Raw genomic sequence first — 24,676 nt, 5'->3', positions numbered from 1 at the left:
GCTTTCACCTGCCTCCTTTGATGATGGTGAGTGAGTGTAATGGTGGTTGAGATAATAGCGTCAGGTCAGTCCATAAAAAACACCCTGAGTGCGAGTAATATACTGGTGTGGCGATTTAATCCTTAATTGAAACCATCAACATGCCGAACTGTCCATTACTAAAACATTGAACCGAGTCGCCCTTGATGAGGCTGGTTACTTGAACTGATGGTCATAATGAGCAAGCCAGCCCTGCCGTCAGGATATGTTCATGCCCAAATATTGGGAGAAAGAGTGAGAAGTATGCACAATTTATTTGCTGCAATTGTGCATGTAGTTGGAGCGAGCAAATGAAAACCGGACGGAGAGCTGCCAGGGACTTTGTCATTGTGCCAGAGGTTGCGAAATGTTGTTACTCATTCGTAGACATTTGGCTGTCTTTCACAACTCTTGCGCTGGAGTCCTCCCTGTAGGATTTAACCTCTTCTTGATCTCATGGTCCAAATAAAAGTCAGTTTATGGGAGTAACGCTTTTTTTTTTTTATTGCCTCATACTGTTTGCTTTGTAGGAGTGTCTGTATTACAGCATATATTACTGTGTGATACATCAATGTAATTAAATCAAAGGTAACATTGAGTGTATGTTCCACTGATCAGGCATTCCTTGAAATGATCAATCGGTTAATATTTTACAAATTTAAAACTGTCAGGCGTGAGAAGCTATTAGTTTCGCATTTCCTTAAAAGACACCACACAAGAGGATCCATGAGTATCCAGGCACAGCTCCAAATTTTTTTTCTCTCCCTGGTATAAAGGGGGTCTTGACTGATACATGGGAGGCTGAGAAAATAATAAATACATATATCTTAGAATATCAAATGAAATGCTGGAGGAGCTTACCTGGGCTAAATAAAGTGGTGAGGCGCCATCCTTGTGGGTCTCACATTCGTTGATTATATGTATGGACACAGACAAAAACAAATATTGGAGGCCCTTATTCCACTGATAGTAATAAAGTTCAAAGGAAAGCAATACATTTTTGTTACTGACAGAACTGCTCTGTCATAGTGTGGCTTTATAAGATGGTGTACCATATTTTCCAGTTTACGATTTGTACCAATCAGAAAATGCATCATGAAGAAGAAAATAAAAACACAACAGTCACTCTGGGGTATGTCTCATTTTTGGGAGGTATATATTACACTGAACAAACTGCTGATTGGTTTATAAAACAGGCTGCGTTTGGAAATGAGTGGGAGGCAAGCGTACTCTGGCTCTCAGTGAATTTCAGAACACACCCTGCTTTGTGACTGCAGCAAATGAGGCTTCTAAGCACAGATAATTTTTTCTTTTTATTTTAAAATGGCTTTCCTTAACTAGAATCATGCATCACATTGCGGCCAAAGGTAGAAACCTGGTCGGTTATTGCGCCGTTTGGTGCTGTAAATTGTGGCAAAAGGAAGTCACACTACTATTACTAAATACCAAACAAACACTTTTTTTTAAATAATGGGAAAAAAAGTCTTCAACTAGGTGAATCCACCGATGCAGGACTGTGAGTACTCCAGACTCCACGATCTTACATTTGAAGCCTTAACTTTTGTTTGTTACGATCTTCTCTTTGTATGTCATTTGGGTTAGTGAGAAAATGGAAGTGACCCAATTCTTTAAGCCTACCTGTTTTGTTGAGAACCCCTAAGTCCACCGGCATCTTTTGTCAGTGGCACTACAACGATTCCTTAAAGGCTTTAGTGAAAGTATCTTCATCATTTTTAATTCCTTTTGATAATGACTTTATTATCCCGTCTGTGCTGCAGGCTGTTTATTCCTTTTTTTATTTTTTATCAGCTAACACATTTTAAAAATAGCCAGGAAGTTACAGCTATGATTCACACAGTTGCCTCATGAAAATTAATCCTGGTCGCAGCATTTACTTTTTGTCGAGTGAGAAAGAGGTGTGTGTGTGTGTGTGTGTGTGTTTATTTTTTTTTTAAAGTACTATATAACATAAATAAACAGTAGCTACATTTAGAATTAGTCTTGTCATTCAATTAATTGCTTGGTCAGGTGTGCATTGGAATGTAATTCCTGGCTAGTGTGCAAAACAGAAAAAGACATGTAGGATATATATGTATATATTCCAAACAAAATCCTCCAAATCCATAAACTACAACACGTACTGTATTGTATATACAGTAAAAGGTAATTGAACAAGAGAAAACTAAGATCTTCTTTTTTTTGCCTTCTCTTAAGCTTGTTGCAAAATTCATGTTATTTAGACATTTCAGGGACTACCATATCAGCGTTCATCATAAATGTATTGTGTGAGGCTTCACCATTAGCAATGTGGATTTATTTTTTTATTGCACAGTTTAGCATATTTGAAGCTCACAATCCCCTCACTAATGTATCCCAAGGGAGGTATGACCAAGCAATGGAGTCTGGCCTCATGAGACCTCCTCCAACAGTCATTCAATTTAATGCTAGTTTTGCTCAGGGTTATGGTCACTCAAACGTTTTTTTAAAGATTTAATTTTTAAATTTTTGATGTCATCTTGTTCCAGTCTTCTGATTTTGGTGGTACTGTGTTTATAGAATATACCCAAATAAAGAATAGACTTTATTGTCGTAGAACAACAACATTATTTCATTATCCTTTATTGAACGTGAAATTGTTTGTAAAATTTGCTTGTCTGGGTAAAAAATATCATTGTGGCTTCATGGCGTGTTGGAAAAAATATGTTGAAGTGGATGTATGACCACAAGGGAGGTGTAACATTTGTACAATGATTTAATTACAAATGATACTTTTTGTATGAAATTCCCTGGTTGGTACAATGTCAGTCTGCTGTCAATGGCTGCAGTTGAATGAGGTTTGTAGGTCGTAGCCAGTCAACATTGATTGGACCGAAATGACATTTGTGCACTGTGTCGACTGACATACGTAAACAATTGGTTGAGTTTAATTATTAGCATGACTCTTTCTATCAAAATTGTGCAACCCACGAGAGAGAACTTAATAATGTGACTTTTCCTGTGTGCTTTTCCCGCCATTATGTCTGGATGAATTCATTCCAGGTTGGCTTTGAAGTAGATTTGTCCTGATCTGATCACACTGCAATAGTTTTACACTCTCCTGTGCAATGTTTTGAGTATTTCAGTACCAGTAGTTAACGTGTGACACTAACAGACGGCAGGCAGTCCGTGTGTCTGCAGCCGGCCACATGCGGCGCATCCTGGAAATCTTCCTCGAGCATATATTCAAAAGGAAAAAGTCATGGTGATGTATTGAGGCCAAACAGCTCTCTGCCCAGCATCATCAAAGAGTCCTCAGAGCGAAAGGTTGTTCAGGTTCACTGCCGGAAACAGTGGTTCAGATCATCCTTTGTCCTGTTTACATAATAATTGCTCACTGAGCGTGAGGAACGTACTCCCGGACACTGAGCAATAACATTTTCACTATTACTTGAAGGTGCAATATTTTCATGCATGTAAACAGGTTCTCTGCGTGAAAATACTTCCTGGTGTTTTACTTTATCATGTCATTCAGTTATTTTGGCCATTGAGGATGAATTCCACAAATTGGCCCAAACTATTAACAGGGAAGGAAAGAGATTTCTCTGTTTGAGTGCATTTGATTTATCGAATGATAAATACCACATTTACATCACTTAATGGTGTCACGATCCGTGCCTCGTCGTTGCAGCAGAGTGGGCGGGGTCGAGGGCGCGTTGCCCGGAGACGCGGCCACGAGCGGGGCGAGCTCACGAGACGCTCAGCTGTAACTCATCACGCCAGTGATTACTGACTATATAAGCCTCCGACACGCACCTCCGCGTGTCGGATTATTGCTGACCAACTTGCTCTCGCCTTGTGCCTTTGCTATAGTCTTTGCCAACCTTTGCTCCGTGTCTTGATCGTGCTTATTGTTACCTTGTTTATGTCTTCAGCTACGTTTCGGCTCGCTTTGTGTTTTTCGATGATTGGATTTAACCTTACCCTTTGGAGGAAGGACATTCTTGTTTTCGGTTTTCTTGCGTTGCAAGCTCCTTTTGTTAATCGTTTTTCTTTTCCTGGGGGAAGGTTGTTCCCCCAGTGTTTTTCGTTCACGTCGCCCGGCGTCTGTAAGTATAGCTCCACTATTGTCTCTGATAGCAACTCCCCTTGCCTATCGACTGTAAATTGTTTTTTGCCGGCCACAATAAATATTGTTCCTACCATATTTTCCCTTGTCTGCGCCTTAAGAATCCACCCACACCGCTTCCCAGCCCCGGCTGGGGAGCGATCCTCACAGAATAATCCGACCATGGATTCTGCAGACAAGGAGAAAATTTTTCATGCCTTGACCAGCCAAGGACGCTTAGTGGGCCAACAGGCGACCGAGCTCGCGACCCTGCGCGTCGCGGTCGGCCAACTGGTCCAGCAACTCATGAGCCTAGGGGTCCGACTGAGTACCCCAGTTCACCCTGCCTCGCCGGTTCCCAACCCGGTCGATCCCCCTTCCGGGGTTCCGCCCCCAGGTTACCCGGTTAAGGAGCCTAACCTGGCTCATCCTGACCGCTACGGCGGAGAGCCTGGCCTTTGCGGCCCATTTATTCATCATTGTATGCTGATTTTTGACCAGCAGCCCCTAACCTATGCGCTAGACAGCTCAAAAGTAGCTTTTATGATGAGCCTCCTGACTGGTCAAGCGAGTGCATGGGCCATGGCCGTGAGCAACGCGCACCCAGCAATCCGCTCCTCATTTCCTAACTTCCTCGCCGAGTTTCAAAGGGTGTTCCACCACCCGGTCCGCGGGAAGGAGGCCGGAGCCGAACTGTTGGACTGTATCCAGGGCTCACGATCTGTTGCGGATTATTCGATCACCTTCCGCATCCGAGCAGCCGAGAGTGGGTTCGACGACTGCGCCCTGAGGTCCGTGTTCCGGAGAGGCCTGAACTCGGCTCTAAAAGATGAGCTGGCAGCCCGTGACAACGCCGAGACGCTGGAGGAGCTGATCACCCTGGCGATTCGGCTGGACAACCGCCTGCGAGAGCGTCGCCGAGAGCGAGGGGTGGAGCAGCGCCGTGCCGAGCTACCGCTTTTCCGGGTACCAGAGCCTGCACCAGCTGACGAGCCCATGCAGATAGGGGCAACCCGCCAGGCGCCCCGGGAGCAGCTTCGAGAGCGGGAGTGGGAGCAGCGCCGTCCCGAACGTCCACGCATCCGGGATTCCGAGTGGTCAACCTCCGACGAGTCCAGGCAGCCGGGTCCGGGCCGCCCGGATCTTCGTGAGAGGGAGCGTCGGCGCAGCACGGGGGCGTGCTTCTACTGTGGCCTGCCAGGACACCGAGTAGCAGGGTGCCCGGAGAAGGCCGCTCGCCAGGGATCGTCTCCTCGCCCCCCAACTAACTGTGAGTCCGCGGACCGCTCCTCCGCGGCCAAAGAACCCCGACAAGAGCCGGCTGCCAGCGTGGCAGGGGATCCGGACAGTCCCGGTACCCCCTTGAGACTGGAGATGGCCGGGGAGATCATGGGACTCGGTGGTAGCATCAAGATTCGCGCACTCATTGACTCGGGCGCTGACGAATGCTTTATTGATGCGGGCTTAGTGTCCCGACTCGGCTGCGTGGTCACCGAGCTCGATAGATCCAAAAAAATCTATGACCTCGACGGGCGCGAGCTGGCCGATGTCCGGCGCTTAACCGAGCCTCTTACCTTAAAGTTGTCGGGTAACCATATCGAGAAGCGCTCCTTCTTCGTCATGCCGGCCAGGTCAGCCCCCGTCGTGCTAGGAATTCCGTGGCTAACCTCACACAACCCAGTCATCGACTGGGGGCGCCTTTCAATCCAAAATTGGAGCCCGTTTTGCTTCGCGCATTGCCTACGGTCCGCCGAGGAGGGCGTGCAGGTTAGGGATCAGGTTCCCCGTCTCGGCTGCGCCCGGTCCACCTGCTGCGCCCGGCCCGCCGCAGCCTCTCCGTCAGCGGCACAGACCATGCCGCCCCTTCGCCAGCTGCGGCAGACCACGCCGCCTCCTCGCCAGCTGCTGAGCCCCGTTCCGGGCTCCCCGCCAGCTGCTGAGCCCCGTCCCGGCTCCCCGCCAGCTGCTGAGCCCCGTCCCGGCTCCCCGCCAGCTGCTGAGTCCCGTTCCGGCTCCTCGCCAACTGCTGAGCCCCGTTCTGGCGCTTCAAGTTCCTGTTCCGGCGGTGCACGTCCTGCGTTCGTCCCAAGTTCACGTTCCGGCGGAGCACGTCGTGCGTTCGTCCCAAGTTCTCGTTCAGGCGGAGCACGCCCGGCGTCCGTCTCAAGGTCAAGTCCACGTTCAAGCGGAGCACTCCCTGCGTCCGTCCCAAGTTCACGTCTCGGCGGAGCACATCGTGCGTCCGCCCCAAGTCCACGTTCCCGTCTCGACGGGGTTCGACGATCAGCCGCCGCTCCACGTTCCAGTCCCGGCGGGGCTCGACGACCAGCCGCCGCTCCACGTTCCAGTCCCGGCGGGGCTCGACGACCAGCCGCCGCTCCACGTTCCAGTCCCGGCGGGGCTCGACGACCAGCCACCGTTCCACGTTCCTGTCCCTGGTCTGGCCTCCCGGACATCCGCCAGACCGGTCTCGAACTCGGGTGGTGGTCCCACCTCCCAACCCCTTCCGCCCACCCTTGTTCTTGTACTGTGTATTTGTGTTGTTTGGGACGTCTGGAATCCGTCCGTTAAGGGGGGGGTACTGTCACGATCCGTGCCTCGTCGTTGCAGCAGAGTGGGCGGGGTCGAGGGCGCGTTGCCCGGAGACGCGGCCACGAGCGGGGCGAGCTCACGAGACGCTCAGCTGTAACTCATCACGCCAGTGATTACTGACTATATAAGCCTCCGACACGCACCTCCGCGTGTCGGATTATTGCTGACCAACTTGCTCTCGCCTTGTGCCTTTGCTATAGTCTTTGCCAACCTTTGCTCCGTGTCTTGATCGTGCTTATTGTTACCTTGTTTATGTCTTCAGCTACGTTTCGGCTCGCTTTGTGTTTTTCGATGATTGGATTTAACCTTACCCTTTGGAGGAAGGACATTCTTGTTTTCGGTTTTCTTGCGTTGCAAGCTCCTTTTGTTAATCGTTTTTCTTTTCCTGGGGGAAGGTTGTTCCCCCAGTGTTTTTCGTTCACGTCGCCCGGCGTCTGTAAGTATAGCTCCACTATTGTCTCTGATAGCAACTCCCCTTGCCTATCGACTGTAAATTGTTTTTTGCCGGCCACAATAAATATTGTTCCTACCATATTTTCCCTTGTCTGCGCCTTAAGAATCCACCCACACCGCTTCCCAGCCCCGGCTGGGGAGCGATCCTCACAAATGGCATGTGCAGACTAAAATGACGAGCCCACACAGCTACGTAGTTGATGGGTACGTGCGTGACTTCCCTAATGGCGACTGAATCAACAGTGGCACTGCTGGTTCTAGCCAAAAGGAACATTTGCTCTATAATTATGGCAGCTATGATAGCGTTGGGTAATTTGACACGTTTGCTGTCGTTGTTGGGTAAACAAAATTGTTACTTCCTTTCTATAATAGATGAATGAGTAAGATCACAAAGTGCATCATTTAATAAGTCTGGCAGAGTCACCAGTTCACTATTCTGAACGGAAGTGTAACACTTGGAATAAATGTGCTTGATTAAGGTGTTGTTATTTAGTTTAGGTGGTTAGGGTAGAGGGTATGTTATGTCAGTGTTTCCCTCACAAAGATAGCTGTACGAATATGTCCTTGGTGTTGACTGATGTTATCTGCCTACTCCAGAGGGAAACCTATGCCGCGCTGCCAACATCAGAAAGGTTCCCCTTCCTCTTCGTTTTTTTCTTTTTCATCTGCCTTTGTTTCTGTCATGCCTTCTTTTGACGTATTTCCCGACTGTCTCTTCCACAAAGCACTGTGGGTCCAACCTGGAGCAAGGTTTCTCCTCTGCCTTTGCTTTGTTAGCGCTGCAAATTTACTCCTTACTCACCTCTTGATTATTTTGTTTCCAGTTTTGTATCAAGCGTTTCTATATTGGGTGCTGGTGTAATTTACTAAAAAACCTTGGCCAGCATACAGGGCCACTTCACACACAGACCTCCTCCCTACAGCGTCTGGCTGGTATGCTGATGACTGATTGGGATTGTTCCTTATCTTTGTCAACAAAACACACACGGCGTTCTTACAGGACACCCTGCAGATTGATACTCTTCTACAAAGAAACTCCTTGATCTGCTCTATCAGCATCCAGTGGGTGAAAGGACTGATATCCATTCAGTGCAGAGTAACTCGATTTTTCTGTCTGCATTTGGGTTAGGCACTTTTAACGAGTGGCAACGCAAGATGGCCACCGTTGCATTTGCCCTGCTTATGATCACTTCGCTTATGACACTAGACAGCATTACGGCATCCAGATTATTGAGAGACGAATGCAGCTGGAAGTCAGGACTTTGTTTGTTTTATGAATGGCAACAGGTTTATTGTACTGTTTGCCATCCAATGGAAGCGCTTTTAATTCTCCTGCCTCACACCATATGTTGCTAACGTCATAAAATAAAGTTGTCTTTGTATTTAAAAACAATATTTTGTTGAGTGAATGCGCAACTAAGCGCCCACTATTTGGGATTTTAGGAAATCAGACCCTTACTCTCTCTTGGGGTGAGTGCCTGAGTGAGTTGCACAGTGTTGCACTATCTTTGATATTTAAAAAAATAGCAATAGTTTTTTTCAAACTAATAATAATGCAAATTTGTTAATTAAGTCAGTTTGCTAATTCATGAGTCTGCCAGTATGCAAAATTATTTACCCTAAGAAATGGCAAAGGCATTTTCAAGTTGGGAGGGGTGGGTTTGTGATGAAATATTTCCTGGGTATGTGCCACTGCTGAAAGGGTCCAGATGAAACATTTTCTGTACTTCCTGAGTTTCTGCAGTGATTTAGGCACAACTGTTGGCCATTATGACGCTATGCTCAGGGAAGCGAAAACTCATTGACATTCTCAGGCAAGACTTTGGCACCGCAGTAGCCACTTTCATGCGTGACTGTTGGTGGAAATACAGTGTTTGTGCTCACGCATTTGTGTATAACCCTGGCTCAATTGTTACCATAGAAACCCATTGTGTGCATCATGAGGGTTTGACAGTTAGACAAAAAGAATAATTAAGTCATGCTGCTGCTGTGAATGGAGAGCAGACACACAGACATACTCTATAGTGTCTACCTGTCACTGTCCCTTTATTGGGGTTCAATATGTTGTTTCATTGATATTCATTATTTTAGTATTACAATCACAGTCAAACACATGCACCAATACAGCCAAAACAAGAACTGTATGAATAATTGTGTTTGTAAAGATAGTATTGCTCAGTTTTGAATGGGACGTTCACATTTTTTGTGTGCTCGGTAAACCACATGGACCCATGAAGTGGAGGAAAGAGTTTCCCTCAGGAGATTACAAAGAATATTTTAGATAAGCACATTTAAGGTTAAGACCGTCACCAAGCAGTTTGATGTTTCTCTGTCTTAAGTTGCAAATATTACTCAGAAATGTCAGCTCCATGGGACCTCCTCACCTCCTGGACATGGCCCCTGGAGGAAAATGGATGATAAATTGAATGAAACTCAGAAATGGAACTTTTTGGCAAGGCACAAACACAAAAAGAAAGCATACCAAAAAAAAGAACACTGTCCCTTCAGTGAAGGAGGAGGCCATGTTATGTGCTCGGGCTGATTCCCTGCATCTAGAACACGTGTCAAACTCAAGGCCCGGGGGCCAGATCTGGCCTGCAACCTCATTTTATGTGGCCCACAAAGGGCAAATCATCTGCATCAACTTCCTGTTTCTAGCATATTTTCTTCACTTTTAACTACACTAAGATATGAGATATTGCCATTTATTTGTTACCAATCCTCCCCTTTTAAAATAAATTGAAAAATTGTTGAACAATTACTTACTAGCTTCTGATTTCAAAACTGGCTTTCCAATCAATTTATATGGGTTCACAGTCATACCGGCCCTCTGAGGGAAACCACAACTACGATGTGGCCCGTTCACAAAAATGAGTTTGACACCCCTTATCTAGAACATGGTGTCTTGAATATGCGCAGGGTACAATGAAATCTCAAGACTGTCAAGGTAAGGTTGCGACAAGAAAATCTATTTTTGACTATTAAAATTCGGCAAACATCATTGCAACCTTGAATGAATCCTGATGAAAATCAACATTCACTACAGTCACAATCACTCCGCTGCTCCGTGAGATACAGGCTCTAATACCTGCCATACCGTTGCCGTCTGATGTCTTGTCTTCTCATTGTCTACGTTCGTTTGTATTCTCTTTATGAATATGATTCCAGTATAGGAACAATGCCAACAGGCTGTATTGAACAAATGGGTTGACAGCTTTTAAAGATTGCCTGTTCCACTTTAGGGGCTCTCCAAAGGGCTTTGAATTTTAAGTTAGGGGGGAAAAAAAAGAGGATCAATTTCACAACGTCAGATTCATAAAGAATAAAAGTGCTCCTGGTGTTTTTTTTTCTCTTTGTGACAGTGCTTCTGTAATTTATTTAAAAGTCAGATTGGCGTGTGTATCTACTGTTTTGAAAAGGAAATATCTGGCGGACAGAGATAAAGCCATCGGCACCAAACAATTAGTGTTATTATAGCATCTAAAACCACATGGTTTGTCTGAATGTTGTCGTCGCAATTGTTTCAAAGGTTTTAGTCCTTGTAGCATGTTTTGTTTAACATCGGAATGCCAGTAATAATTACAATATATCGCTACACAATTGTGGGATCAAGTGACGACAGAAATAATAAGTTGTTCAAGTCCTTGTAACAATGTCGTGCTCTGTCAGCATCTCAATAACATAGGCTGACCTTTCAAGGCGGATTGTTACGTAGGAATGTTAAGTGTATGCGTTTCATGTATTCTTGTTCATCCTCATGTTTCCTGTGTAGTCTGGTAGGAGAAGCTGAATGCGTTCAAGCAACAACTAAGAAGTTACTTTATAGTGTGACATTATGTCTTCAGTTTACGACAGCAGAGAATTAGGGAACATTGTTTTTTGTCTTTGACAATATTTTTCCTAGTCACAAGCATTTTCATCCTGATGAGTCAACAGAAGAGCTTGCCTGTCTTTTGTATCACTTCCTTTTAAGTGCAGCTCACACTGTGCATTTACCACTAAAGAGCGTATATTTACAGGCACAGACTCATCATTTTCCACTATATTCTTTCTCTCAGGCTCTTGCGTCCCATCGAGCATACCTTCTGACTGCACGCATTCCCACCAAGGTAAGTTGGGAAAAGTTGACATTCAAATTTTTTTACCATGAAAATATCACCAAATGTTACAAATATTACACTTATCATCTACATTTTGGTGCATGTAGGTGGAGTGTATCTTTATGAAATGCCGGTGAAAATGACTGTAATGATGTGTCTAGATGTGCGTGCATGCTCCATGTGTAATCAAACAGCTGTTTGGCAAGTCTGATTATTTTTCCTTTTTTTTTTTTTTTTTTTTTTTTTTTAAATTTTTTGTAAAATAGTGCTGCATGTAATGCAAAGCCATATAACTTCCGGAATCTTTGGACTATCATGAAGAATACAAAAAAAGTCACTCCGGACTTTTGACTCACATTTTTAGGGAAATTTGTTTTTCAAAAATCAACAGCTAAAACAGTCAAGCTAGCACTCACACCCAAAATCCCCAAAGGTGGAATCCTGGTTGATTGTTGTGCCTAAGGAAGCTTCATGTAATGTGATACGGTCACACATTAGTTGATGTGACTACTACTACTACTTCTTTTTCTACCTTCTTTTGTCGGTTGGCATACCTTGTTAGCATGCTGAAGAAGTTGGCCACTGGTGGTAATGCGTGACTACTACTGCTACTCGTACTACTAATACTACTACTACTACTATTTCTTCTTCTATGATTTATTTTTCTTCCATTTATTCTATACAAGTGAAAGACCATTCTTCTTTTTCTTCTAGTTTTTCTTCTTTCATTTAATTTACTTCCATTTCTTTTTGCATTTCATCATCTTCCATTTCTTCTTCAACTTCTATTTCTTTTTAAACTCTTTTTTTATTCTTCTTCTGCCACAATTTCTATTCCTACTTTCTTTTGGTGATTGGCCAATATTTTTGGTGCATTTCCACCCTTTCTGTACGCTGACCGTAATGCACCAAAAGTATTTGCCAAAAGAAAGTGAATAAGATTAGGGAACGGCAATTTTTTTGTTATTTATTTATTTATTTATTTATTTTTCATTCTGTTTAGTTTTATTGTTTTGGAGCCAGTCCGAGCTCTAATTTTAATTTATACATGCATCACTTGAGTATAAGTCGCACAACCAGCCAAATATGAAAACGTCCGACTTGTCGTCTGAAAAATATGGTACTTTAACACCAGTGTCTTTTCAGAATAATTGTCACTGATGTCTGTCAGTAAAACAATACAAGTCCAAACTATCCTATTCAGTTTTCATCTTTACCTGGGGCAGTGACCAACCATATTCAGCAGACGAAGCTACACCCACAGGGTGATAGTGGAACAGTATCACCTTGGACAGTATGATTTCTTTTAAACAATCAAACAGACATGTTTAAGATTGCTTAAGCTATAGTTTGAGACTTATTTCAATGTAGTTGTAATTTCATGTCAGTGGTCATTAAATCAAGTTGAGTTGTGTTGTCCTCCAGGAATACATTGAACAGTGTTAGTGTTAGGGGTTAATGTTAGACTCTTGCCTCCAGAGTCGAGATCTTTACTGATTATAATCCCTCAAGGGGGAGTCAATTTACACTTTGCTGGTCTGTATATTATATGTTTACCACACAGTGAACCAGATCACAAGCATGCAGGTTGAGTAGCTTCCTCCCTGTCCTCTCAATGATATCGCCATAGACTCATGACTTGCAATCGTTCCAGGAAAGACTCAAATGTGGAGGCTCGTATTCTCTCTCTCTCTCTCTCTCTCTTTCTTTCTCTCTTTCTTTCTCTCTTTCTCTCTTTCTCTCTCTCTCTCTCTCTCTCTCTCACACTCTCATATGATTTGATGTTGCTCCCGAGGAATCTTTATTTACGCAGTGAAACTGTTCCAACTGTTCTTTGGTTTGTTCCCAATCCAGACTCAGAGTTACCATTACCATTGGTTTATGAACTACTCAATCAGAAGCACTTCCAAGGCCAGAATCCGCTCAGTCAGACCACCTCTGCTCCGATGTCCTTTAAGCCTTTCATTCCGTATTTTCGCTCTCATCCTCACCACTTTTTCCTCAATCCAGATTACTTCTAGCTCTCACTTCTCCCCCTGCTCAGTAGTGTGTCAAAGGTCAGCAGGGATAACCTGGACTGTCTCTTTCTGAAGAGCACGTTGCATCAAAGAACAACGTCTGCCTGCAGCTGAATATCATGTTTTGTTCCTGTTTCCTTTGTGTGGACTTACTTTTTCATGTGGTTATGTGAGCAGCGTGTTTAGTATGACTCTCCGGAAATCCACCAATATGATTTTACAGCGATTTAAAAAAATAAATAAATAAATAAAGAATGAAAAATCAACTCTGCATCATGCAAATGTGTTTGTGTATTGAAGAATTTTGCCCATGTCACAGTCACATATCATCAAAATTTATTCTCGGCTGTATCCTAGGGAGCTCTCGATACAGATTTTAAGACTTTTTTTTTTTTTTTACCCCCAAAGTCTTCCAAAAAATGCTGATAAATCTTCACTATGGATTTTCCATGGAAAAACGTAAATTGGCTTCCTTCCTAAAGAAAAACAACAAAGGAAATAAAGATTTAAAAATTGTGGGAAAAAAAATCCACAAATAGGTCAATCAGGGGGTTCCATAGCGCAATTATGCGGCGGACACTGTACTGCATACCTTGATCAAAGATGAAGTCTGCCGAACTAATTTGAAAAAAGCTGAGTGCGACAGTATATCTCGGAGCATATGTTTTTTTTAAAACATAAAATCTATATGAGAGTGAGGATGCATCCACAGACAATTGAGATATGCTGCTACACTTGGTTGTCGAATGGCACTCCATTTAATATGCATCTTATTTCCAATGTTGTATTTTAAGGACAACAGAAGAGCTGTTAATGTGCATTGCTCCTTTGAGTAGAGTGCACAATGTTGATGTGGAAGTATTGTAAAGCACTAACCCCTCCCATTCACTCTCAATGTGTATTTCCATATCTTCAAATTCTACCTCTGGCTCATTCTCACATCCTCAATGGGCTCTTCTGGTTGTGGGCGTCTCAGATTCCACAAACAAATCTGTTTCCAAACACAAATATTTTCCCAATCATTTTTAAACCCCAATTGCTGCTATAATGTATTTATTTAACTGTATGATGCATATATCTTAGTGTTATTTATGATCATTTATCTTTTCCCTTTCAAAATCTCTGTTTGCATACAGTAGTGGCAGGTGCACAACGGACAAATGAGTGAGCCGTGCAAATGCTAATGCATACGGTCATCTCCCAGCAGGGATATTTTTTTTTTCTTTTCCTGTCAGCTTCTTTTTGTCAGCATGTTCCTCTAACATTGGCCGGAAATCAGTTGAGCTCCTATGGCAACAATATGTGCAACATATTTTGTCATAGTTGGCATAATAAATAATATCATACACGTTTACTCTTGAACCCATTCTGCCCATAAGCATTTGTTTTCACATTAAATTGATGGGATTTTTTTTTTCATACTGCACCATTGTTCAGGTTACTCTTCTATATTTCTGCTTGTTTTGGTTCCTCTGACTGTGGTTTTATGAGATTAATGCAAAATGCTGTTTTGGTGTGGCACTTTTAGTTTTTCTGTTATCTTAGGCTTAATTACAAACTAATGCCAAAAAGATGATTGCAGTATTGCAGAACAGGGCAACAAGTCAATAAACAATAGAAAGCCTTCTGGGAATTGATGAACATCATTATCTGAAAAAACTAAACATCCAGCGAACTGAGTTACAGATATTTTTTCTAAAATGTTACTGTTGCAAAGTGTCGCTTTTGTGTAAACAAAGCGATTCACTATCACTAACATTGCTATCTGTCATCATCCTCCAATTTTTCTCATCTTTAAATATTACCTCAATTTATGAAAGTATCAGGTTACACACGGCTTTGAGGCTCCACTGCATTAGTAATCTTATGATATTGGAATGGAATGTTTATTATAGTGTTTTTGGAGTACAATTTCCACACTGTAGACAAAACATTGGTGAGAAGCACAGACCTTTCTAAAACACACACACACACACATAGAGACAGACAGCAGACAGTCTGCTTATCGTCCTCCCCCTCTCATCTGTGAGCCAGAAAGTCAAGTCCCACCTGGAATTGTCTGCTCTGGCTTCCTGGTCTGCCTTCAGGCACTGTGTATGTGAGATGCAAGTGCGGGAATTCACTTACTCGCTTGCTTGCTTACTTACTCTAATATAAACAGACTCAGGCACCGAGATTCTCCCACTATCATGTTGAGGATATTTTTTGTTTTGTCCTTTTTTGGTATGCAAAAGAAGACTACTGCTTTTCTTGTTTCTTATTTTATATTTCACTTGAAATGCTTCTTTTCACAGTTTAATCATATTTTAGTAGTAAGGTAGTGTGTACACGAGGAACAAGAGGATCTTAGAACCGATTAATTATGGACAAGACATTAATCTTTGCACACTTTCAAGTCTTGTTATTGCAACAATAGTGATGATTTCACATAAACATTGGATTCAAGTATTCCATCTGAAAGATTACATGCTTGACTTTTTTGAAAATGTATTTTCTTTTTGTGTTTAGGTGGAGCACTCCTTTAATTACCTGGAGATCCAGGGCATTACCTGTAATAAGGCAAAACAGGTACAAAACATCTCATCTCAAGTACAAGTACACAAAAGATAAACAAAGCTGACTGTGTGGTCACTTGGCATCTTGAAAGGACATGCCACTGCTTGCACACAAGCCTGGACTTACCAGCGCTACTTCCACAAGGGACGTAGGGGGATGTTTGTAACTGGGATATGTGCTGAAGTGCGCACGGGTCTGAGGGGAGTGTTCTTGCACCTCAAGCACAGTTTGACAGAGTGTATCTGTGTGTAAATATTTGAAAACACAGTTAAGATTCATATTTCAATTGCATGAGAGAATAAAGCTCTGAAATCCACTTTCTCCATTTGAAGAGCTCTCCGGTTTGGCTTCATTTGAGCTGCCGGCATGATCTACTTTACAACCTAGGATAATCTGTGGCTTTATTAAATTCTTTCTGTTCAACCTTTGTACAACTCATGCTCAAAGATGTCACGTCTACTAAAATTTAGAAGAATGATGTTAGATACAAACTTTCCAGGATGATGCTAATTTTGAGTTGTGGAGGTGACACGTGTGCTCATTAGCATAATTGGAGCGAATGCTTTTGATGATGAGCACATCATTAGATTACTTTAACTTCAGTTACTTGGTGCATGGACTGATGAGTATGTATTAATGTGAATAGATTAGTGGAAAGCAATAGAAATGATTATAAAATTCAAATGGTGCTCATACAATTTTACTGTCACAGTTCATTATTTATTTATTTTTTATTATTGCCTTTCCGCTGCTCTTTTTTGGGTGGGAAGGAGTCCGGAGGGGAGAAAAAATAGAATCCAGATGAAAAAAAAAATAAATAAATTTCACTTTGTCTTTGCTTTTTAGCTGTGTGTAGAATACGAGCGAGGCTCCTTCTCACTGAAGCTGCTCTCCACTGAGGAGGTCAACGAGGTGGTTGCACATGTCGGAAACTGTCTGCTTAGAATATGTCCAGGCCTTTCACCCAGGTGGGTCAAAGAAACTCCCAAAAACCTGAGAGAAAGAAAAATGCTGATTTCATTTCCCTTATCCACCCACAGGTGCATGCTACGTCCTATAATATCGAGTTGTGCTGCATCGATATGATTGATGTCTTAATACATCCACGCTTGATTAATTAGTCACGTGACGAATAAATTTTTACAATTGGTTTTCTGTTTTTCCCCGTCAACCTTTTCACATTCAGGAGTGAATTAGTAGTTTGTGTTGTTTTGATCACATTTGCATGACTGAACATGATGGTTTTATTGGCGATACTCGGACTTTGTTTTGACTTGAACTTGAACTTTCATGAACAACTCGCAATGCATCTGACAAGCCAGCAAAGAACAAATTAATGTTCATCCCGAATAGCGTGAATTTTGGGGCAACGTAAATTTGTTTCGGTACTATAACGCAGACCTGGCAGGTTGCCAGTTTAGTGGATGTTTAAGTTATTTTTTTTATATGTGAACTGTTTTAAGAGTTTAAATGCATTTGAAAATCCTATTGGATTCTTGTGTTAGGGGTAAAAAAAATATAGAGTTAATGCATAATGCATGTTTTATCAACTGAAAACATAATTTTTCAGAATGGTGCATGTGAGTATAAATGGTTGTTTGTTAGACTTTATATCATGACTCTTGGAGTGAGTGTATAGACAAACATGTCTTTGTAAATAAAACTCTTGCGCTTTTCTCATGCCAGTAAAGTGATGAAGAAGCTCAGCATGGAGCCTGCTGACAGACTGACCTCGCTGCAGACGTTGTGGGAGAACAACAAACCTGCTGACCCGGGACCATGTGGTAGGGATCAGTGATGTCACTGAAATCATAATGTCATACTCAAAAGGACTGCGAGAGCGGATCAAATACAAAAGTAGAGCTTTGAAGCTCTGTGGTTTTTTTTTCAATCGTCTCTTTCTGTCTTTCTGACGCTCACTTGTGCTGCAGGTGGCTTTTCTCAGATGTACAAGTGTGTTTGTGACTGGCTGTCACTGCCATACAGAGAAGAGGTTCAGTGGGTCAGTCTTCTTTCATCCGTCCATAGTTGCAGAGTATTGATAACTAAAACAAAAATAGTGCATAACATTTAGTTCATTATGAAAAATACTCAATTCAAAATTGGTAGATTTTTTCCTCAAATAATATCCCAAAAACATTATTCTTTTCCTAGGATGTAGACACCATCTATTTGACACAAGATACCAGAGAGCTAAACTTGCAGGACTTCAGCCATTTAGAGAACAGGTGTGTGTTTTTAAATACTCTCAAAGACTCATGTGAAATATTATACAACAACAGTACCTAAATCATTCTTGTGAATTATGTGAGTGACCTTTTTGTTTTCCTCTCTGCCTGCGTTGTGTTCTTCAGAGACTTGGTGGCCATAATTGCAGTCCTCGAGTTCAACCAGTGGTTTACCAAGCTCACCACTAAGGACTACAAGCTGGTACGCTCCCTTTCTCTCACCACTGATCATCTGTTTGTTGGTCCAGGCACTCCAAACAACAATTCTTGTCGTTTTTCTAAGCTGACCACGAATAAGGTGTCCCTCCATTATGTCCACGAATAGTGAAAAGACAGCAATCATGGGGCGAATTGCGTTTTTGTCTTTAGTTTCTCACTCTGCGCATCAGTGAAAAGGAATCACTGTCTAGGACTGCACATCATTCCTGATGAAGTTTATGTGCTGTTGCTAAAACCATTATTCATCTGATAGTCAAGATGGATAATTATATCAGTTTAGTACCCCTTTAACACCTCCTCCACCCACCGGCGCTCCTTTTAATTCCTCGCCATATATTTCAGCTATAATATAGGCTGCCACAAGCTTGACGGATTTGCTCCTTTCAGAGTCAGTCTAGTGAGGCTCTACTTAAAAATGTGTGGTCTCAATTGCTATCAATTTTATGAATTGTCATACTTCTCACACTTGCACCAATCCTTTGTTTTGAACATCTCTATCTCTATTTACACCTCTTGAAACTGCTCTGTGGTTACCATGGCTCTTCATGGAACTAAAACAGTCCTAAAAGCTTAGATAATATATTTACATTGGAAAATATTCTTCTCTTTTTTTTTTTTTTGTAATTGTTGGTTGAGTTTCGTTCGCTTCATGACCATTCTTGTCCCCACAAAGATGTGTGGCATTATGTCCTTTGTTCCCCCATTTTGTCCCTCGTGTGCCATTTGATTAAGGATCAGTCAAATGTTCTCATGTGATAAGACTCCCAAGATCAGAATGAGACAAAAGCACATCATGCCCCCCCTGCTGGTCTTTTTTAGCAGCTGTCTTGTCGACGGGCTTCATGCCGTCTCAGCAGTTACCACACTCGGCTTCCTCAGTCCAAACAATTATCTCATGCCTTCATCATTGCCAGATCCTTTGTGTTGCATTTAATCGCTTTCCTCACCACCATGCATGACGTGCATATTTCGACTGAAACGCTCACAGTATTAAATGGTCACCAAAACCAGTGAAAAAGTGCAGCTCAGTAAATCTTTATTCAATTATTTTAGTGTGCATCTTTTGAGAGGACACAGTAATTCCTATCTGTTTAGAATATTTATTTGTGTTGAAGGAATAAATTTTTTTTAGGATACCTGACATGGCGTCATAGCTAAAGATGAAGTGCTATGAACTTTTATTTAAGATCCCCATGCTCAAAATGATCAAGCTTAGCAGTATTAGCATGATGTTATTGCTCAGGGAAAAAATAATCATAATGATGCATTATTTTTAAAAAAAAATCATACGTATTACACACTAGATAAGACACATTGTATGTTAAATAGTTTATTTTAATTGTACCGTATGTTTATTCACTATATTTAGCGCTATTATGCCAGCTCATACCAGACATGAATTAACGGGTAGCGCCACCTGTCTTGCTTGCTTTTCTTTGACATGCAACCACACGAGGTTTGCTTTGAGCAAAGGAAGCGATCCTCCAACAGACAAAAAAAAAAGTATTAACAAAAGATCGCCAATCAATCTGGTGACCGGTGATTATGTTATTACATGAGCATGTCAATTTGTTATAAATCTCATCACCAAAAAAATACATTAAATCCCCGATAGTCTTTTAGGGGGGTGCATTTTAGTACTGCATACCTATTATATAAGTGCCAATGTTAATGGACATTCTTTTTTGGTTATTGCTCCGTCAGAGAAAAAGAATCCACTGATTCTGAAAGATCACTCCACCTCCAGTATACTCTGTGCCCACTGTGTCTGTTTGCTCGTTTAGTGTAGCTTTTTGTCCGAAAGATTGTTTGCACAGTTATAATTGTAGTCTACACCGACAGCTTGCTGACTTACTCCTGAAATTTGAACTTTGTTATGAAGGCCTTTTGAACTCTTCCATGAAGTACACATTGGTGGGAAGTAGTTTGGGGAAAGACCCTTCCTTTCCTGCTAGGCAAAGGCCCTTTTGTGCACCTATGCTAGTCACTACCAAAGAAGAACATGGAGTGAAGGAGAGTGAATCAACAGGATAGAAATATGTAGGTCAATTTGGATTTCAATGGAGAAGGACAGGGAGTGCCAGATGATGAAATAATTCAAGAGGTAGCAGGAAAGTGAAATCTCAGCGAGAGAAACATCCTCTCCTCACTCAATAGCAGAGCTGATTTTCTAGTAGATGTGTTATTTAAAAATAAATGTCTAAAACGTATTAATTCTTCTTACTTCCATCTCATGTGCATGCTATATAATTTAACACCATGCCGGTTCTCCTTGTTAGTCTGGTTGTGGCACTGGACGAGAGATAAAGGGGTGATGGGAAAGCACAACGGTGAAAAAATGACCTCATGAAAGTGCAGTTCGCATGCAAGTGTGATCCTGTCATCACTTCAGACCAGTGCAGAAAAAGGTCTTATTTAATGACCCCTTAATGGTTCAGTACAAATCATGTCTCCAACGTTCTCACTGATTTTTTTTTTCCCACCATTTAATACTTCATTGCTTTTATCCTGTATTTTCAGGTATTGCTGCATTCTCAACCCCTCTCTGTAATTCATCGTTTTATGGCGTAAACATGGGAACAACAGGCTCTTTCTTCCATCTCTCCATCTTTCTATCCCTCAGCTCTGCTTTTCTGCCCTCCTCCCCATTTTCTCTGGCCGTGTTTGGGACAATGTTGCCAGTGTTTTGACCCCAGCAGGGCTGTTGGCCCAGAGAGGCAGCCCCTAATGGCAAGACTGTCAATTACCAAGAATAACAAACAGCACAATGGTTCAGTAAAGTTCTGGTATTCCGATGGAAAATTGTTGTGTCCGTGCTGATAATTAGCGACTGGCTGTAAAAACATGACGAGTGGCAGCATACAGCGAACTGGGTCAGTGAACATCTAGGCGGGGCTTGTACTTGCAACTGTTGAAATTTTAATTCTGTCTAAATTGAGTGCTTTTAGCTCCCACGTGTGTCTACTTTGGTGACGCAACCACAGGGAGACACTTTTGTCCTGCTCAAATGTTGACTGAAGTGTGTCGTTGCAAGTTGTTCCTCGTCACACGTTAATGGCTGCAAAGTACCACAGAATGAATTGCTTGCCATTGATTTAATTAACATGAACTGCCATTTTTAAAAGGGAAGCATATGTCCCATAGCACTCTTTGTTTGTTTGGATCTTTCTGGTCTTTGCTTTTCTGGTTAATTGCATTTGAGCTTTTATAATTACATGATAGTGTTGGAACTGATCGATTTGAGTAGCGTGACTGTTGTGTTTTTGATTAACAGTGAAACTGCTCTCATCATTGCATGTTATTTGTTCTTCATGCTTGTCTTATCTTGTTAATCTATCCTATGTGTGTGTTATTCTGAAGTCTACAGATGTTTGTGAGCAGATTCTTAGAGTGGTGTCTCGCTCCACTCGACTTGAGGAGTTAGTACTGGATAGCGCAGGACTCAAAACGTGAGTAAAAATGTCAGTGGACTAAAGGTTTGGGACTCCCTCTTCCTCCTAGTCAGTTTACGAGAGTAATTTAAGAGTCCAGTCTTTTTTTTTTTTTTTTTCCAAAAAAATCAAGTCCATCCAAGTGCTGTTATATTTTGCCTGGTTTCATTGTCATTTTTTTGTTTTTATAACATATTGTTGCTATTACGTATGTCAGATTGAAGTCCAGGTTTAGTCTGCTTATTTTGCCAAAGCTAGGAAATATTTGCTCACATACTCACATCGTCTTTTTGGTCTCTCATTAGGGATTTTGCCCAGAAACTCGCTGCTGCCCTTGCACACAACCCCAACTCAGGTCTCACCACGATCAATCTTGCCAACAACCCACTTGAGGACCGAGGTATTATGTTTCACCAGAATGTTCATGTCAATATCTGATGAGAACTTTAATTTAACTTAGCGGAAGATACACGCAAAATTGGCTGGCCGTGTTTCTGTCTGTTTGTCAGTGAATTGGGCGTCCTTGAGTACGGGCCGATTAAAGGGACGATTGAAAACCCACTTCCATCCTTTTCTCAGTCCACCGTTTAAAAAAAAAAAAAAAAAAAACTAATCATCCTCTGTCCCCAAATTGTGTCTGGACAGACGGACCGTTGCGTCCCTGGGACGGAATGCCCATCTCTGGAAACCATTTGGAATGTTGAATATGCAGGATATAAATCATTTTGCATGAGTAGCTCTATTTATTTTAAAATGTTTGCATTTAGTTAAAATGATTAATTGTATTTGGACAATATTGTGTATTTATTTAGAATATTAACAAAAATACGTCCATAGTAAATAAAAAATGCTTTCCTTTGACCACTGATATATTATTCATGAAGACATTGATTTGAAAAATACAATTCATATTCAACTAGCAGTAGAATAGATAAGTTGTCTGTTAAAAAGTATTTGCACAAAGGAGAGTTGGGGAGAAGTACCTTGAGATGCCATTTTCATCAACTGTGTTCTTGCAGGTATTTCCTCCCTTGGTGCTCAGTTCGCCAAACTTCGTACTGGGCTCAAGCATGTAAACTTCTCTAAAACCTCAGTGTCACCCAAAGGTATGTGTTGTCTTTGTCTACCATAAATAACAAATGGATACAAAAAATAATTAGATTATTGATATATTACTCCTGTTCGTGAACATTTTAACATACATATTATGATTAAATGTAATTTACAGCTTCTGCTTGTCTAAATGCGCCGACCACAGTGATGGTACTCACACTAAATTGTTGCACTAATGGCAAGGCAACTTTATTTATGTAGAGCATATAATACACAAGGTAACTCAATGTGCTTTTGAATCAAAAGTACATCATTTAAACACATTTAAAAACAAAGACCTAAAGTAATAACAGTCTGCTTGAGTGGGTGAAACCGGTGATAAAAAGTCCCCCATAGTTATGCTGCAAACATTGTCGCATAATGCATGCCATACATGCAGACACTTTCTGTTTATATAAAAGTATTTTTTGAAGTCATTTGCAAGTGGTAATAATGACTTGTAGGTCAAATTTTGTCATGGTTTACCATCAAAGTAACCGCTATAACGTGAGACAGTCTTGTGGGATGCACTGGAAACAACTTCGGCCCAGGGCAATCAATAAAGAGCTATCATTTTCCACAGTGCAGCGTTGCTTTAAGCGTTCTCTGCTCAGAAGCCGTTGCTCAAAGCTCAATCTGTGGTGTATAACCCCAACTCCTAAATTGCCCATTGCTCAGAACTGCTGTGTATGAGGGGTTCCCACAGGTGTGAGAAATTCTTAAAATTGCCAGAATTGGTCTTGTTTGTTTTTCAACATTTGACAGGAGCTTCAGTTTTGGATGAATATCTCAAATGTGCTACTTTGTGCTCTTTCAACAATGTTTAAAATGATTGATAGTTGCAATGCATTTTCTATGTGGATCTCAGTTGGTTCAAGGAAAGCAGAATCACAGATGGCTGTGATGCGGGTCCATTCAAATCCGGCACAGAAGAGGCGTTCCCCGATTTAGTCTCAGGATCACATTTTGATTTGGGTTCTGGCTTGTAATATTGTAGATTGGATATTTGTCAGATGTGCTGGAATTTATTAAACGTGATCTATTGTAACGCTCGTGGCAGAAATGATCTGATTTGCTCGCTTTCTGCTTTATTTGTCTTTTTTTCCATTTGTCATAATCCTTATACAACTGGCTATCAAATAAATCAATCCACAGACGGAATGTGATTCGTCATAACAAGGACCGCGTGACATGGGTCAGCTATTCTATACGTCGTACGTCAATGCCATACACACCAAAAACGTCGATTATATAAGGACCTTCATTGTACTGTTCAATACCAACCTAATACATGCTGATTGTAATAGGTTGTCGAGAGGTCAATGTAGGGCTGCTCGATTATGAATCATGATTATTTTAGGAATAATTGAAACCGAGATTTTTCTCAAACTATATATTTTGGGGGGGGGTACAAAAAAGAAAAAAAAAATAGTAATAGATAAATGGAAACAGTATTAAAACAAAATGTATTTTATCTTAAAATAGAAATGTAAGGTTCAAATGTATAAATGTGTGTGGGGTTTCCTTGTATTATGAAATGCGTTTATTTCCTGTACACTTCTGAATTGCCATAGAACTGTTGTAACGTTTAAAAAAACAACTTGAATCGAATGCTCAAATTTTGTATTTGAGAATAGTCACTATAGTATTAGATATTGTAATATGAGTACTATTTTAAAAATGTTTTAATATACAATATATATAATATATTTTTTCTAATCGTAAGCGGAATTGAATTTTGATTAATTGCACGGCCCTAGGTCAGTTTATCACACTGATGTCTTATCTAAACTTTAAAATGAAAGAAAAATGTGTACAATTTCACCTAAAAAACCATGAGACATTCATAATCCATTCTCAGCGCTTGTCTAACTCCATTGCTTGA

The 24,676-nt window shown here is 41.5% G+C and overlaps 1 protein-coding gene across 2 annotated transcripts in view; it reads left to right on the top strand.

The window, feature by feature from the left end:
- Positions 1–24,676, top strand: part of LOC148329404 (F-actin-uncapping protein LRRC16A-like) — a 53,250-nt gene that overhangs the window by 10,458 nt on the left and 18,116 nt on the right. For both annotated transcript variants that reach the window (XM_088306531.1, XM_088306532.1), the window contains exons 3-12: positions 11,206–11,256; positions 15,774–15,833; positions 16,668–16,789; positions 17,508–17,605; positions 17,753–17,823; positions 17,976–18,049; positions 18,176–18,251; positions 21,629–21,717; positions 22,005–22,099; positions 22,719–22,805. In XM_088306531.1, coding sequence (XP_088162657.1) covers positions 11,206–11,256; positions 15,774–15,833; positions 16,668–16,789; positions 17,508–17,605; positions 17,753–17,823; positions 17,976–18,049; positions 18,176–18,251; positions 21,629–21,717; positions 22,005–22,099; positions 22,719–22,805 — 823 coding nt within the window. The remainder of the gene's footprint in view (positions 1–11,205; positions 11,257–15,773; positions 15,834–16,667; positions 16,790–17,507; positions 17,606–17,752; positions 17,824–17,975; positions 18,050–18,175; positions 18,252–21,628; positions 21,718–22,004; positions 22,100–22,718; positions 22,806–24,676) is intronic.

Source organism: Idiotropiscis lumnitzeri, chromosome 10 (genome assembly GCF_059441095.1).
Source record: "Idiotropiscis lumnitzeri isolate Australia: NSW breed Sydney's pygmy pipehorse chromosome 10, RoL_Ilum_1.0, whole genome shotgun sequence".
Taxonomy (NCBI): domain Eukaryota; kingdom Metazoa; phylum Chordata; class Actinopteri; order Syngnathiformes; family Syngnathidae; genus Idiotropiscis; species Idiotropiscis lumnitzeri.
Note: the sequence above shows the minus strand (reverse complement) of the source record. Positions and strands in the feature narration are given on the sequence as shown.